Source organism: Oncorhynchus tshawytscha, linkage group LG12 (genome assembly GCF_018296145.1).
Source record: "Oncorhynchus tshawytscha isolate Ot180627B linkage group LG12, Otsh_v2.0, whole genome shotgun sequence".
Classification (NCBI taxonomy): domain Eukaryota; kingdom Metazoa; phylum Chordata; class Actinopteri; order Salmoniformes; family Salmonidae; genus Oncorhynchus; species Oncorhynchus tshawytscha.
In genome coordinates, this window is record NC_056440.1 from 24163898 (window position 1) to 24180770 (window position 16873).

General features: G+C 43.0%; 1 protein-coding gene across 4 annotated transcripts in view; it reads left to right on the forward strand.

Annotated features, from left to right (window-relative positions):
* Positions 1-16873, forward strand: part of slc23a2 (solute carrier family 23 member 2) — a 75525-nt gene that overhangs the window by 46651 nt on the left and 12001 nt on the right. For all 4 annotated transcript variants that reach the window (XM_042331459.1, XM_042331460.1, XM_042331461.1 and 1 more), the window contains exons 3-9: positions 416-514; positions 2223-2339; positions 2935-3092; positions 8016-8104; positions 12312-12382; positions 13034-13215; positions 15392-15512. In XM_042331459.1, coding sequence (XP_042187393.1) covers positions 416-514; positions 2223-2339; positions 2935-3092; positions 8016-8104; positions 12312-12382; positions 13034-13215; positions 15392-15512 — 837 coding nt within the window. The remainder of the gene's footprint in view (positions 1-415; positions 515-2222; positions 2340-2934; positions 3093-8015; positions 8105-12311; positions 12383-13033; positions 13216-15391; positions 15513-16873) is intronic.

Genomic DNA, 16873 nt, shown 5'->3' on the forward strand with positions numbered 1-16873 from the left:
AAGTTGTGCTACTTTGTATAATGCAGTGTGAAATGTTTGTAAAATACTTACTGGGTGAGGTTTTTGCGGTGCAAAAAAGCGTCAGTGTTGTCAAAACACTGCATCACTGCAAAGGCACAGCCACCAGCATAACACTATGGAAGTTTGTCATTTCTCTACCCCTACATTGGCTTTATACAGTTACATTTCTGAAAGAAATGCTGTTACAATAATAGAGGGATAATGAAATATGGGTCCTTGGTACTCAATGTTTCATAGTTAGTTAGCCCATATTAATGATTGACATGTCTGTGTATGTAGTGTACAGTAGGTGGTTAAAGTATTGACATGCATCTGTCTGTGTAGGTGGTTAAAGTATTGACATGCATCTGTCTGTGTAGGTGGTTAAAGTATTGACATGCATCTGTCTGTGTAGGTGGTGGTGAACGGAGTGGAACAGGCCCCTGGAGAGCAGGACACTGAAGACACTGAGCTGATGGCCATCTACACTAAAGAGATCCAGGAAGGAGAGAAGGTATGAGACACGCACGCATAGTTTAAACTCCTAACTCCTCCTTCTCCTCTCATACCATCTCACTCACCTTGTCCCTCCAATACATCCTTTGTTTATCCCTGCTCTTTTGATCATCCTCTCTTCTCTCTGTCACTGTGACTCTGCACTTTTCCCTTGTGAGAGAAAGATGGTCAGAGGCAAGAGGAATTTCTCGCCGGTGTCTGCTTGAATCTCTCCCTTTTTTCTCTCTCCCTTTCTGAATCTCTCCCGTCATTCTTTGACTACACTCTTGCTGAATTGTTCAGCCTTTCCCTCTTCCATGCTGAATATTCTTCTCCCATCTCCTGCCCCGCTGTCTGTTATGTTGCTGTGAAATCATCAGCCTACAATATGACTGTTCTGTAGTTTGTCTCCAGGGAGGTCTCCCAACAGGTGGATCATGAGCTACCAGTAGCTCGCAGCCCACCTATGAGTAACTCGTCAAACAATTCTGAAAGTACATGCAATTTTCACGTGTTCCACCGCAAACGGTCATAAACAAATCTCACAAGTATCAGACACCAGAAAGCTCCCAGCTACTATCTATTCAATGTAAAACTTTCATTATCCCACCCCTGGTTAGCAACTATTGGCTTTAAAAATAAATAAAAAAACACTATCTGCCAATTAACTTCCAGGAACATTGTCCCGGTCTGTCTGTGTGGCGTGCCCTCATTTGTTTATCACTCTGTGTGTAGCCATTTGATGTGATTACCGTCTTGTGTATTGACAGAAATATTTTCCCCAAAAACTTCTCAATTAAATGTTAACTGCAAAATAGGCTTACCTGGCAGGAGAATATCATCTGTATTTGTTATTTGCAAACTTTGCCATGAAATGAGCAGCAGCATTACAGATCCATCGCTAGACGCTCAATTAAAGGGCCAGATGTGCGATTTGTCTTTAAAAAAAAATATCTATATATAATTATTTATTTTTTCTTAAGAAAATACATTATTTTACCTTTCTATTAAACTAGGCAAGTCAGTTTATGAACAAATTCTTATTTACAATGACGGCCTACCTGTATTAAAGGGGAATTACATTAAAAAATCTTCTGGTGTGATTTAAGCATTGACATGGACTCATAACATTTAATTGAGTTGTTTCTCTATTGACAATTGTAATTTTAAGAGTGAAACTAAAACTGAGAACAGAATTTGGGAAACTATCAAACAGAATTTGGGGAGAAAATCTCAGATTTTATAGGGCCCTTTAGAGTTGTTTATTAACCATTATTTTATCAGGTGTATTGACAGAACTTTCTCATGTACACCAAGTATCGGGGGAATAGTTGCAGGTGACAGGAGAAGAGAAGAATGCCTATTTGAAAGCTAGAAAAAAACGACCATGTCCCATTTTTAAAAAGTAGCTCTCATGCTAGAGAAGGTTGGAGACCCCTGCCCTATATAATGCACTATTTTTGGGTGTGGTTAGTTTCAGGTTTTGACCTCCCTAAGGTAAACACACAAAAAAAAAAAAAAATTTACCTTTTTATTTAAAACCTTTTATTTAACTAGGCACATAGAGATTACTAATTGTAGGCTTAAATACACTTAGTCTAAAAATAAAACTTAAGTCTTAAAACCATTTGGTCCAGAGATTGTATACCCTGTGGTGTGTGAGGGTGTACAGTAGCCTACATCTATAGTCTAAAACGCTGTCTTCTCACCTTTGCGTGTGTGTGTAGAGTTCCATGTCAGAGACATTGGACAGTGCAGACAGTATGGACGCCAGGAGAATGGACATGATCTACACCATCGAAGACACACCTCCCTGGTACCTGTGTATATTCCTGGGCTTACAGGTGAGACACACACCCACAGCTCTGGTACCTCTGTTGTTTTGCAAGTACCAGATAAGCATGACTGTCTGAAATATGTATAAATGTAATCTAAATAATGTGGCTTCCTCCTTGTCTCCTCTCCTTCATCTGCACTGATGTGAAAGCTAATTCCTAATAAAGTTCCTGTCCCTATTGCTTTCACCTGTTAATCATCAGCACTGATAAAGGACAAGAGTAGACAAGGAGAGGAAGCCACTTAAATTCAGACGGTAAAAATGCAGCTAAGCTCAGGCCTAAAAAATGCCATGTCACCGCTTATTCGAGTCACTTCCTCTTTCCTGTTCTATAACCCGTATCATGTAACATAGTTACATCAGGAGTGGGTAGATTAAGCCCCTCCCCTCTCTACTCATGCTTATGAAACATACTGGTATGCAAGTTGATGCTCGGCTTCCCTGTCACACACAGAGACCTCAATAACCTCAATCAATATTAACTCAGTCAATATTTACACAACAGTCCTGTCTATTAACATAAACACATACACACTGTAAAATGCCATCACACACAGTGCCACACACATCTCATTCTAACCCTCTCTCACCTCTCTCTCCAGCACTACCTGACGTGTTTCAGTGGTACCATCGCGGTGCCGTTCCTGCTAGCTGAAGCCATGTGTGTAGGGTTTGACCAGTGGGCTACCAGTCAGCTCATAGGAACTATCTTCTTCTGTGTGGGAATTACCACCCTGCTACAGACTACACTGGGCTGCAGGTACACACACATACATACCTGCATGCATGCATACATGCATATAGTTGAAGTCAGAAGTATACATACACTTAGGTTGGAGTCATTAACTTGTTTTTCAACCACTCCACAAATTTCTTGTTAACAAATTATAGTTTTGGCAAGTCGGTTAGGACATCTACTTTGTGCAACAATTTTTCCAACAATTGTTTACAGACAGATTATTTAATGTATAATTCACTGTATCACATTTCCAGTGGGTTAGAAGTTTACATACACACACACACAAAGTTGACTGTGCCTTTAAACAGCTTGGAAAATTCCAGAAACAATGTCATGGCTTTAGAAGCTTCTGATAGGCTAATTGACATAATTTGAGTCAATTTGGAGATGTACCTATGGATGTATTTCAAGGCCTACCTTTAAACTCAGTGCCTCTTTGCTTGACATCATGGGAAAATCAAAAGAAATCAGCCAAGACCTGGTAGACCTCCACAAGTCTGGTTCATCCTTGGGAGCAATTTCCAAATGCCTGAAGGTACCATGTTCATCTGTACAAACAATAGTACGCAAGTATAAACCTCATGGGACCATGCAGCGTCATACCGCTCAGGAAGGAGGCGCGTTCTGTCTCCTAGAGATGAACGTACTTAGGTGCAAAAAGTGCAAATCAATCCCAGAACAAACAGCAAAGGACCTTGTGAAGATGCTGGAGGAAACTGGTACAAAAGTATCTATATCTACAGTAAAACGAGTCCTATATCAACATAACCTGAAAGGCTGCTCATTAAGGAAGAAGCCACTGCTCCACAAACGCCATAAAAAAGCCAGACTACGGTCTGCAACTGCACATGGGGACAAAGATCGTAATTTATAGAGAAATTACCATCGTTATGTTTGGAGGAAAAAGGGGGAGGCTTGCACGCTGAACACCATCCCAATCGTGAAGCACGGGGGTAGCAGCATGTTGTGGGGGTGCTTTTGCTGCAGGAGGGACTGGTGCACTTCACAAAATAGATGGCATCATGAGGTAGGAAAATTATGTTGATATATTGAAGCGACATCTCAAGACATCAGTCAGGAAGTTAAAACTTGGTCGCAAATGGGTCTTCCAAATGGACAATGACCCCAAGCATAATTCCAAAGTTTTGGCAAAATGGCTTAAGGACAACAAAGTCAAGGTATTGGAGTGGCCATCACAAAGCCGTGACCTCAATCCTATTGAAAATTTGTGAGCAGAGCTGAAAAAGCGTGTGCGAGCAAGGAGGCCGACAAACCTGACTCGGTTACACCAGCTCTGTCAGGAGGAATGGGGCCAAAATTCACCCAACTTTGTGGGAAGCTTGTGGAAGGCTACCAGAAACTTTGACCCAAGTTAAACAATTTAAAGGCAACGCTACCAATACTAATTGAATGCATGTAAACTTCTGACCCACTGGGAATGTGATGAAATAAATAATTATCTCTACTATTGTTCTGACATTTCACATTCTTAAAATAAAGTGGTGATCCTAACTGACCTAAGACAGGGAATTTTTATTAGGATTAAATGTCAGGAATTGTGAAACTGAGTTTAAATGTATTTGGCTAAGGTGTATGTAAACCTCTGACTTCAACTGTACATTCATATATACACACAGATACAGTACCAGTCAAAAGTTTGGACAACTTACTCATTCAAGGGTTTTTCTTTCTTTTTTTACTATTTTCTACATTGTAGAATAATAGTGAAGACAACATTATGAAATAACACATATGGAATCATGTAGTAACCAACAAAGTGTTAAACAAATCAAAATATATTTGAGATTCTTCAAATTGCCACCCTTTGCCTTAATGACAGCTTTGCACACTCTTGGCATTCTCTCAGCCAGCTTTGAGGTAGTCACCTGGAATGCATGTCAATTAACAGGTGTGCCTTAAGTTCGTTTAACAAGGCACACCTGTTGTGTTGTGACATGGTAGGGGTGGTATACAGAAGATAGCCCTAATTGGTAAAATACCAAGTCCATATTATGGCAAGAACAGCTCAAATAAGCAAAGAGAAACGACAGTCCATCATTACTTTAAGACATGAAGGTCAGTCAATCTGGAAAATTTCAAAAACTTTGAATGTTTCTTCAAATGCAGTTGCAAAAACCATCAAGCACTATGATGATACTGACTCTTGAGTACCACCGCAGGAACGGAAGACCCAGAGTTACCTCTGCTGCAGAGGATAAATTAATTTAGAGTTAACTGGACAGATTGCAGCCCAAATATATGCTTCACAGAGTTCAAGTAACGAGACACATCTCAACATCAACTGTTCAGAGGAAACTGTGTGATTCAGGCCTTCATGGTTGAGATTTTTGGTTCCAACTGCCATGTCTTTGTGAGACTTAGAGTAGGTGAACGAATGACCTCCACGTGTGTGGTTCCCACCACAAAGCATGGAGGTGGTGGTGTGGGGGTGCTTTGCTGTGATTTGTTTAGAATTCAAGGCACACTTAACCAGTATGGCTATCACAGCATTCTGCAGCGACACGCCATCCCATCTGGTTTGGGCTTAGTGGGACTATGACCCAGAACACACTTCCTCACAGACCTCCATTGCTTCACATTCTACACGGTGTGGTTAAGGAGTGTGTTATGAAATAGGGTAGGAATGTTGGTGCTAGGAGCATAATTATTCACTATGCTACACTCATATACCCCATCCCCCAGGTGGCAGGCAGAATCAACTGGGTCTAGGTGCTGAACCAAGCCTTGATAAAGCCATAAGTTTTACCTCTCTCTACAGGAAACTCTTTCCTTCTCTCTAATTTTCATTCTTTCATTGTTATTTTTTTTCTTCTTTAATGTCTTTCTCGCTCTCATTGTGGTTAGAGATGAACATTTTACTCAGTGAGTTAGTGTGACTTGAGATGCCCTTCTGTTCTCTCCCTCTTTCCCTCACTCCTCTTGCCCACATTTTCTCCCCCTCTATCCCTCTCTAGAAATATGATATCCTTTAGAAATGCCACAGCCAGGTTTCATATTTGTTGCCATGGTTATTATTGCTACCTAATGTGATGCTTGATGCCATGCCACGTCATTGTAGTCTGTCTGTTGTTTGTAATTGTGTTTGTGCAGTCTGCCTGTCTGTCTCATGGCCCGGATACAGCAGCATTGACGGGAAATCACTGCACACACACACGCACACAGAAAGTACTCTCCTAGTCTCATGGCCTTGAGTGATTTCTTTCTGAAAGGAGAGAACGAAGCAGTATTTTTACTTTTTAGCCATTAGTGTTTTGTCTAACAGTCAGGTACAGCCTTGAAAAGAACTGCAGACAAACACCCACACTCACTCACCCACACGCGTACACATCCAGACCAGCGGTATGGCGGATCTGTGTTTGCCTGGCGCACACACATTCCGCTCAGGGAGAAACCAGGCATTCTGCCACATAGGACTACTGTGAAAAATGGGTCGATGTAATTTTAGCTGTGGCCAATTCTCCTGTCTTTAGTCCTGCAATTAGGACTGGTCACACAGAGAAGCATGCACAGCACTGTCTCACGCACAGAGGACTAGCCTCTACATAGCACTCACACAGATGGTAAGATCATGCACCAGTCACAGTTGTTGTTTTTCTGTGTGCCCTGTAGTAAACCTTAGAACTGTGAACTCAAAGAAGAATTTGAGAGATTGTTAGTGAGATATCTGTTCTCTGCTCCATCATGTCTCGCTGACAACACACTCACACAGCGGCTGCTTGCCAACTCATCCAAAGTCACTATGATGTCCATCTTTTCACTAATGACCGTCATCTTTGTGTCACAAATCACAGCTATCTGTGTCACCCTGGCAACATGGATAAGGTGGGAGTGGAGGGAGGGAAGCAATGAGCACTATGGTAGAGGGCTGGAAATCAGGGAGAGATGGATGAGGTAGAGGGCTGGAGAGCTGGATGAGAGGTAGAAGTTTGTGGGCTGAGGGAGAGAGGGTGAAGGGATGTATAGAGGAAGATGAATGGATGGAAAGAGGAATGGAGAGGAGTGCTAGTGGCTGTGTTTGAGTCATGGTGCTAAGTGAGGTCAGATCACAAACACTCTAGGAAAGGTGATTTTGTGTGTTTACGTGTCATTGTGTGCACAGCTGGTCCCACCTGCGGGCAACATGTGACCGTCTGCGGTAGATGAGTGCTGCTGGGTAAATTTGGCATCTGTGTATTTGTCATGATCTCTCTGTCTCTCACCCCCCACACACACACACGTCAGTGACGCTGGGATGTGGTTTCCCGTTTGAACGGGGCAGTGTAGTGATCCTTGCTATAGGAGCCATGTTTCAATTCACACCAAGTGGGTTAACCCCATTGGTGCGATGCGTAGGGTGTTAGCCTTTTACACCAGTGACCTGGGTCCGCTGCAGTACACATTGATCGATTTAATCTGGTTGGTCATCAGAGTTAATGATGGTGTGTCACTGCACACTGACCAGCATTCAAATCAATGCCAATTATCAGCCAGCACCTGCTCCGCTCAAACGGCGCAGCTCTGTCAGTGTCCATGCTGTTACTGTTGCCAAACCAGGGTAGACCCTGCTGCTCAGTGTTCACTAGTGACATCTAGAGGACAAACAGGAGAATGGTTGCTTGCACCACTGGAACCCACAGCTTTAAAGGCCACATAACACTGGCATAATCATCACATAACCATCATGCTATGATGACTGACTTTACCACTGACTAACACTAGCAATGTTTCCATCAACTGACTGGATCGACTTAGTGATAGATAAGCGATTTTACATGTGTGGACGTGATATACAGAAGAGAAACAGAATATACTATGTCAAGTAACAATATGTACAATGTGAGTGGAGTGAAAAGTTCCCTACTGAGCAGTGAGGTAGAGTGTATTGGAAGAATGTGTGCATGTGTGTATTCTTGCTAATAGAGTAATTGTGCTGTGTTGTTCCAGGCTTCCTCTGTTCCAGGCAAGTGCATTTGCCTTCCTGGCTCCCGCCAGAGCAATCCTGTCACTAGACAAGTGGAAGTGCAACGCTACAGGTAAACACACACACAATTGCATACACCGGTGAGTACACACACCACAAATACCTTCACTATGACCTGTTCTCACTCTCCTGCTCACGTGAGCTGGCATCAGTAGAGCTGACTGGAACCTCAGCTGGCATCAGATGAGTTTCTCAGGTTGACATCAGATTAGGCCTCCAGGTTTGGTGGCAAGGTGTGTTAATGTCAGTGTTTTGGAAAAACCTTGTATTTCACTTGTCGGTGGTTTAGATTTCGTTAAACATATACTGAAAAAATATATTTAAACGCTACATGCAACAATATCAAATATTTTGTTACAGTTCATATAAGTCAATCAATTTAAATAAATGTATAATCCCTTATTTATGGATTTCACATGACTGGGAAAACAAATATGCATCTGTCAAAGATGCCTGAACAACAACAAAAAACAGTCCTTATCTGGTGTGACTAGGGTTGTGGTGACCATATTACCGCCACACCGGCGGTCTTGAAGTCAGTCAAATTCCACGTGACCATTTAGTCCTGGTAATTAGGCTTCTCCAAGCTCTGATGCTGTTGATGGTCATTAGTAGCCTACCAAACTTGCTAACTGCTGGGTACTCAGCACTCCATTGTCCCTCTCTTGACATCAATGCAACTCCTGACATAAATGCAAATCATCAAATTGATTTATAAATCCCTTTTACCATAAACTGATATCTCAAAGTGCTGTACAGAAACCCAGCCTAAAACCCTGAACAGCAAGCAATGCAGGTGTAGAAGCATGGTGGCTAGGAAAAACTCCCTAGAAAGGCCAAAACCTAGGAAGAAACATAGAGAGGAACCAGGCTGAGGGGTGGCCAGTCCTCTTCTGGCTGTGCCGGGTGGAGATTATAACAGAACATGGCCAAGATGTTCAAATGTTCATAGATGACCAGCAGGGTCAAATAAAAATAATTGCATTGGTTGTCGAGGGTGCAACAGGTCAGCACCTCAGGAGTAAATGTCAGTTGGCTTTTCATTGCCGATCATTCAGAGTATCTCTACCGCTCCTGCTGCGAGTTGAAAACAGCAGGTCTGGGACAGGTAGCATGTCCGGTGAACAGGTCAGGGTTCCATAGCCGTAGGCAGAACAGTTGAAACTGGAGCAGCAGCACGGCCAGGTGGACTGGGGACAGCAAGGAGTCATCAGGCCAGGTAGTCATGAGGCCTGGTCCTAGGGCTCAGGTCCTCCGAAAGGGAGAAAGAAAGAGAATTAGAGAGGGCATACTTAAATTCACACAGGACACCGGATAAGACAGGAGAAATACTCCAGATATTAGACTGACCCTAGCCCCCTGACGCATAAATACTGGAGGCTGAGACAGGAGGGGTCGGGAGACACTGTGGCCCCATCCGACGATACCCCCGGACAGGGCCACTAGAGGGATATCTTCTACACTGCTTCTACACCTGCATTGCTTGCTGTTTGGGGTTTTAGGCTGGGTTTCTGTACAGCACTTTGAGATATCAGCTGATGTACGAAGGGCTATATAAATAAATTTGATTTGATTCAACCACCAACTTACCATCCTGAGACAAGGCTGAGTATAGCCCACAAAGATCTCTGCAACGGCACAACCCAATGGGTGGTTGCCAACACAGACGGGAAGATCACATCAGTGACTCAACCCACTCAAGTGACGCACCCCTCTTAGGGACGGCATGGAAGAGCACCAGTAAGCCAGTGACTCAGCCCCTGTAATAGGGTTAGAGGCAGAGAATCCCAGTGGAGAGAGGGGAACCGGCCACGCAGAGTCAGCAAGGGTGGTTCGTTGCTCCAGTGCCTTTCCATTCACCTTCACACTCCTGGGCCAGACGACACTCAATCATAGGACCTACTGAAGAGATGAGTCTTCAATAAAGACTAAAAGGTTGAGACCGAGTCTGCGTCTCTCACGTGGGTAGGCAGACCATTCCATAAATATGGAGCTCTAAAGGAGAAAGCCCTGCCTCCAGCTGTTTGCAAATATAATCAAAAATCTAATCGAACACTTCGAGACCCTATAAGCTCATGTTGTGCAACATTTATATAGGCTTTGCAATTGTGAGAAAACAGAGTGATGGCCTCTTAAAAAGGGGAGGATCCCATATTTCTCAACTTTCCTAATATTAAGCAAATATTAAGCACATTAATTACCTTTACAACAGGAGTATAGCCTACCTGGCTGGCATGAAAATGGACCACAGGAAAAGCATCCTCCATTCGCTATTTAAGTGCAGAGATAACATCGAGACAGGTGCATGGTAATGGTCCATTCTAAATGAAAGCTAATTTGACATATATTATTTAGTATACAGTACCAGTCAAAAGTTTGGACACACCTACTCATTCCTGGGTTTTTCTTTATTTTTACTCTTTTAGAACATTGTGTAGAATAATAGCGTAGACATCAAAACTATGAAATAACACATACAGTGGGGCAAAAAAGTATTTAGTCAACCACCAATTGTGCAAGTTCTCCCACTTAAAAAGATGAGAGGCCTGTAATTTTCAGCATAGGTACACTTCAACTATGACAGACAAAATGAGGAAAAAAAATCCAGAAAATTTCATTGTAGGATTTTTAATGAATTTATTTGCAAATTATGGTGGAAAATAAGTATTTGGTCACCTACAAACAAGCAAGATTTCTGTCTCTCACAGACCTGTAACTTCTTCTTTAAGAGGCTCCTCTGTCCTCCACTCGTTACCTGTATTAATGGCACCTGTTTTGAACTTATCAGTATAAAAGACACATGTCCACAACCTCAAACAGTCACACTCCAAACTCCACTATGGCCAAGACCAAAGAGCTGTCAAAGGACACCAGAAACAAAATTGTAGACCTGCACCAGGCTGGGAAGACTGAATCTGCAATAGGTAAGCAGCTTGGTTTGAAGAAATCAACTGTGGGAGCAATTATTAGGAAATGGAAGACATACAAGACCACTGATAATCTCCCTCGATCTGGGGCTCCACGCAAGATCTCACCCCGTGGGGTCAAAATGATCACAAGAACGGTGAGCAAAAATCCCAGAACCACACAGGGGGACCTAGTGAATGACCTGCAGAGAGCTGGGACCAAAGTAACAAAGCCTACCATCAGTAACACACTACGCCGCCAGGGACTCAAATCCTGCAGTGCCAGACGTACTGGCTTAAGCAGGGGGACACATGTCCAGGCCCGTCTGAAGTTGGCTAGAGAGCATTTGGATGATCCAGAAGAAGATTGGGAGAATGTCATATGGTCAGATGAAACAAAAAAAGAACTTTTTGGTAAACTCAACTCGTCGTGTTTGGAGGACAAAGAATGCTGAGTTGCATCCAAAGAACACCATACCTACTGTGAAGCATGGGGATGGAAACATCATGCTTTGGGGTTGTTTTTCTGCAAAGGGACCAGGACGACTGATCCGTGTAAAGGAAAGAATGAATGGGGCCATGTATCGTGAGATTTTGAGTGAAAACCTTCCATCAGCAAGGGCATTGAAGATGAAACGTGGCTGGGTCTTTCAGCATGACAATGATCCCAAACACACCGCCCGGGCAACGAAGGAGTGGCTTCGTAAGAAGCATTTCAATGTCCTGGAGTGGCCTAGCCAGTCTCCAGATCTCAACCCCATAGAAAATCTTTGGAGAGAGTTGAAAGTCCATGTTGCCCAGCAACAGCCCCAAAACATCACTGCTCTAGAGGAGATCTGCATTGAGGAATGGGTCAAAATACCAGCAACAGTGTGTGAAAACCTTGTGAAGATTTACAGAAAACGTTTGACCTCTGTCATTGCCAACAAAGGGTATATAACAAATTATTGAGAAACTTTTTATTGACCAAATACTTATTTTCCACCATAATTTGCAAATAAATTCATTAAAAATCCTACAATGTGATTTTCTGGATTTTTTTTTCTCATTTTGTTTGTCATAGTTGAAGTGTAGCTATGATGAAAATTACAGGCCTCATCTTTTTAAGTGGGAGAACTTGCACAATTGGTGGCTGACTAAATACTTTTTTGCCCCACTGTGTATGGAATCGGGTAGTAACCAATAGTGTTAAATAAATCTAAATATATTTGATTTGAGATTCTTCAAAGTAGCCATCCTTTGCCTTGATGACAACTTTGCACACTCGATAAATGTGTTTAATCATCCTTCTCTCTTCTTTCTATTTCTCTGTTTTCTTTTCCTCTATCTTTCTCCATTATTTCTGTCCCTCAGTGGTTCCACCCATGTTCAACGAAACCGAGCTGTTCAACACTGAACACATCTGGCATCCCCGAATACGAGAGGTGAGAGGGGGAGGAGCACTGAAATGAGAGATGGAGGGGGTGACATGGGAGATATTTTAAAAGTACCCAAACCATTACCTTGCATTAGTGTACAGAGAGAGGTCTACTAAAACGTAGAGTAGAAGGAGTTCTAATTGATGATGCTTGTTGAGGCCTGTTGCTGTGACTCAGCCTTTGTTGTGTGTGTGTGTGTGTGTGTGTGTGTGTGTGTGTGTGTGTGTGTGTGTGTGTGCGTGTGTGTGTGCGCGCGCGCAGAGAGTATGACAGAGGCGGTTAACTCCCATGAACCTTTTATAAGGCTTGTGTAAGTGGGTTTGGTAACCCTGTTTTGACGTGTGTGTGTGTGGGGATAACTTAATGACGATGTCAAGATGAATAGAATTAGAGACATGGACATTGATAGGCTTGAGGGGGAGTAGTAATTTCATTAAACAGTCATTCATTTTACAGACTAGTTCCAGGTGTTGCGATTGCTCTTATAAAGGAAAAATAAAGATAACTTCCTCTCTATGATCACTTCTCTAAATGGTAATGATAACTGCGTATATACATTTAATTAGGGACTTTGGCACATAAAGTACTTTATTATGAAATTACATTACAAATTGTACTATTCTCTCCCTCTTTGCGCCCCCAACACCACCACCACAGATCCAGGGGGCTATCATTGTGTCGTCTCTGATAGAGGTGTGTATCGGCTTCCTGGGGCTTCCAGGACTCCTGTTGAAATACATCGGCCCTCTGACCATCACCCCAACTGTGGCCCTCATCGGCCTTTCTGGCTTCCAGGCTGCAGGGGAGAGAGCAGGGAAACACTGGGGCATCGCCATGCTGTGAGTAGTACACTGGTTCTAGGCTTTCCTGACTGATTAGTCCCCTGTATAGTTCCCAGCCCTCTAAGTTTACTATACTGTCTGTTGTCTTGTGATACAAGGCACATTTCTGTCAAATCCCGACAATAAAATGCTATCTTCTCTATCTTATGTTATACTAGTAGACTGATTCCCGCCCCCAGAGCCATCCTTAACCAATCAATTACCGTAACTGCCCATTACACAGCCAATCAGAAACCATTCCCAGTTGACACAGCTGCCCTGCAGAATCGAGGTGGGAACACAGTGCTACTCCAGACAGAGAGCTCTGAGTCAGGAGGTTCAGCAGAGCTGTGTCTGCTGGTAACTGTTTCTGTCTTACGTTCAGTTATTCATTCATTTATTTTATATTTTGGGAAATTAGTCTTGCAACTCATCTCAAACAGCATAGCATCACATACAGTTAATTTGAAGTATTCAGACCCCTTCCCTTTTTCCAAATGTAGTTGCGTTACAGCCTTATTCTAAAATGTATTCAATATTTGTTTTTCATCAGTCCACACACAATGGCATAATAACAAAGCGAAAACAAGTTTTTTGAAATTTTGGCAAATGTATAATTTTTTAGAAATAATACCTTATGTGCATAAGTATTCAGACCATTTGCTATGACATTTGAAATTGAGCTCAGGTGCATCATGTTTCCATTGATCGTCCTTTAGATGTTTTTCAACTTGATTAGAGTCCACCGGTGGTAAATTCAGTTGATTGGACATGATTTGGAAAGGTACCACTGTTGACAGAGCAAAAGCCAAGAGGGAATTGTCTGTAGAGCGCCAAGACAGTGTCGCGGCACAGATATGGGGAAGGCTGCCAAAACATTTCTGCAGCATTGAAGGTCCCCAAGATCACAGTGGCCTCCATCATTCTTAAATTGAAGAAGTTTGGAACCACCAATACTCTTCCTTGAGCTGGCCGTTCGGCCAAACTGAGCAGTCAGGGGAGAAGGGCCTTGGTCAGGGAAGTGACCAAGAACCCGATGGTCACTCTGACAGAGCTCCAGAATTCCTCTGGAGATGGGAGAACCTTCCAGAAGGACAACCAGCCCTGCAGCACTCTACCAATCATGCCTTTTTATGTGGTAGAGTGGCCAGACGCAAGCCACTCCTCAGTAAAAGGTACATGATGGCCCGCTTGGAGTTTGCCAAAAGTCACCTAAAGGACTCTGACCATGAGAAACAAGATTTTCTGATTTGATGAAACCAAAATGTAAATATATGGCCTGAATGCCAAGCATCACATCTGGAGGAAACCTGGTGAAACATGGTGGTGGCAGCATCATGCCCTGGGGATGTTTTTTAGCGGCAGGGACTGGGAGACTAGTCAGGATCAAGGGAAAGATGTAGTACAAAAATATCCTTGGTGAAAATCTACTCCAGAGCGCTCAGGAGCTCAGACTGGGGCGAAGGTTCACCTTCCAACAGGACAACGACCCTAAGCACACAGCCAAGCCATCGCAGGAGCGTCTTCGGGACAAGTCTCAATGTCCTTGAGTGGCCCAGCCAGAGCCCGGACTTGAACCCGATCAAACGTCTCTGGAGAGACCTGAAAATAGCTGTGTAGCAACGCTCCCCTTCCAACCTGACAGAGCTTGAGAGGATCTGCAGAGAAGACTGGGAGAAACTCCCCAAATACAGATGTGCCAGGCATGTAGAGTCAAACTCAAGAAGACTCTAGGCTGTAATCGCTGTCAAAGGTGCTTCAACAAAGTACTGAGTAAAGGGTCTGAATACTTATGTAAACGTAATATTTCAGTTTATACATTTTCTTTTATCAATTAGCAAAAATGTTAATAAAATAAAAACAGTTTTTTTGCTTAGTCATTATGGGGTCGTGTGTGTAGATTGAGGGGAAATAAAATAAAATTTGGAAAAAGTGAAGCATCTTTAACTTCATTGAGTTGTTGATTGATTTGATTTGATTTTATTGTGTCCCTTTTTGAGAATGAAACCTTTGGATGCAGATGTCTTTATGGCAGTCTATAGGAGGGTTATTGCTTCTTTTTACAAATGTTTAACCGTTCTACAGACTCTTGGCTGCTGTATTTCTTACTTGTGAGCTCTCTCTCTCTCTCTCTCTCTCTCTCTCTCTCTCTCTCTCTCTCTCTCTGTCTCTCACTCTCTGTGTCTGTCTGTAGGACTATATTCCTGGTGTTGTTGTTCTCTCAGTATGCAAGGAACGTACAGCTTCCTCTGCCCATCTACAAGGCTAAGAAAGGATGGACCTCTTATAGATTACAGCTCTTCAAGATGTTCCCTGTGAGTACCCTCGCGCGCACACACACACACACACACACACACACACACACACACACACACACACACACACACAGATGCCCACAGAACAATTGAGAAATTCACTAGCAGGGGCGCACAAACACACACACACATCACTTCTCCTGGAACAGTGTGCTCTTCGATCTGATCTGTCACGGATCAAGTGAGGTCAGATCAATGGGCACACACTCCTCCATCTTCCCATTACTTGTTGAGTCCTGCTTTCTAATATTATTCACCTCCCCTGTAGGGCTGGGCGATATGATGAGATATATATATATACAGTTGAAGGCTTAGCCAAATGCATATAAACTCAGTTTTTTACGATTCCTGACATTTAATCCTAGTAAAAATTCCCTGTCTTAGGTCAGTTAGGCGCACCACTTTATTTTAAGAATGTTGAATGTCAGAATAATAATGATTTTTATTTCAGCTTTTATTTCTTTCATCATATTCCCAGTGGGTCAGAAGTTTACATACACTCAATTAGTATTTGGTAGCATTGCCTTAAACAATTTAAACTTGGGTCAAACGTTTCGGGTAGCCTTCCACAAGCTTCCCTCAATAAATTGGGTGAATTTTGGCCCATTCCTCCTGACAGAGCTGGTGTAACTGAGTCAGGTGTGTAGGCCTCCTTGCTCGCACACACTTTTTCTGTTCTGCCCACAACTTTTCTATAGGTATGAGGTCAGGGCTTTGTGATACCTTGACTTTGTTGTGCTTAAGCCATTTTGCCACAACTTTTGACGTATGCTTGGGGGTCATTGCCCATTTGGAAGACACATTTTGTGACCAAGCTTTAACTTCCTGACTGATGTTTTGAGATGTTGTCAATATATCCACATAATTTTCCGCCCTCATGATTCCATCTATTTTGTGAAGTGCACCAGTCCCTCCTGCAGCAAAACACCCCCACAACATGATGCTGCCGCCCCCGTGCTTCACGGTTGGGATGGTGTTCTTCGGCTTGCAAGCCTCCCCCTGTTTTCCTCCAAACATAACAATGGTCATTATGGCCAAACAGTTCTCTGGTCTGATGAAACAGAAATAGGACATTTCTCCAAAAAGTACGATCTTTGTCCCCATGTGCAGTTGCAGACTGAAGTCTGGCTTTTTTATGGCGGTTTTGTAGCAGTGGCTTCCTTGCTGAGCAGCCTTTCAGTTTGTCGATATAGGACTCATTTTTACTGTGGATATAGATACTTTTGTACCTGTTTCCTCCAGCATCTTCACAAGGTCCTTTGCTGTTCTGGGATTGATTTACACTTTTTGCACCAAAGTACGTTCATCTCTAGGAGACAGAACGCGTCTCCTTCCTGAGTGGTATGACGGCTGCATTGTCC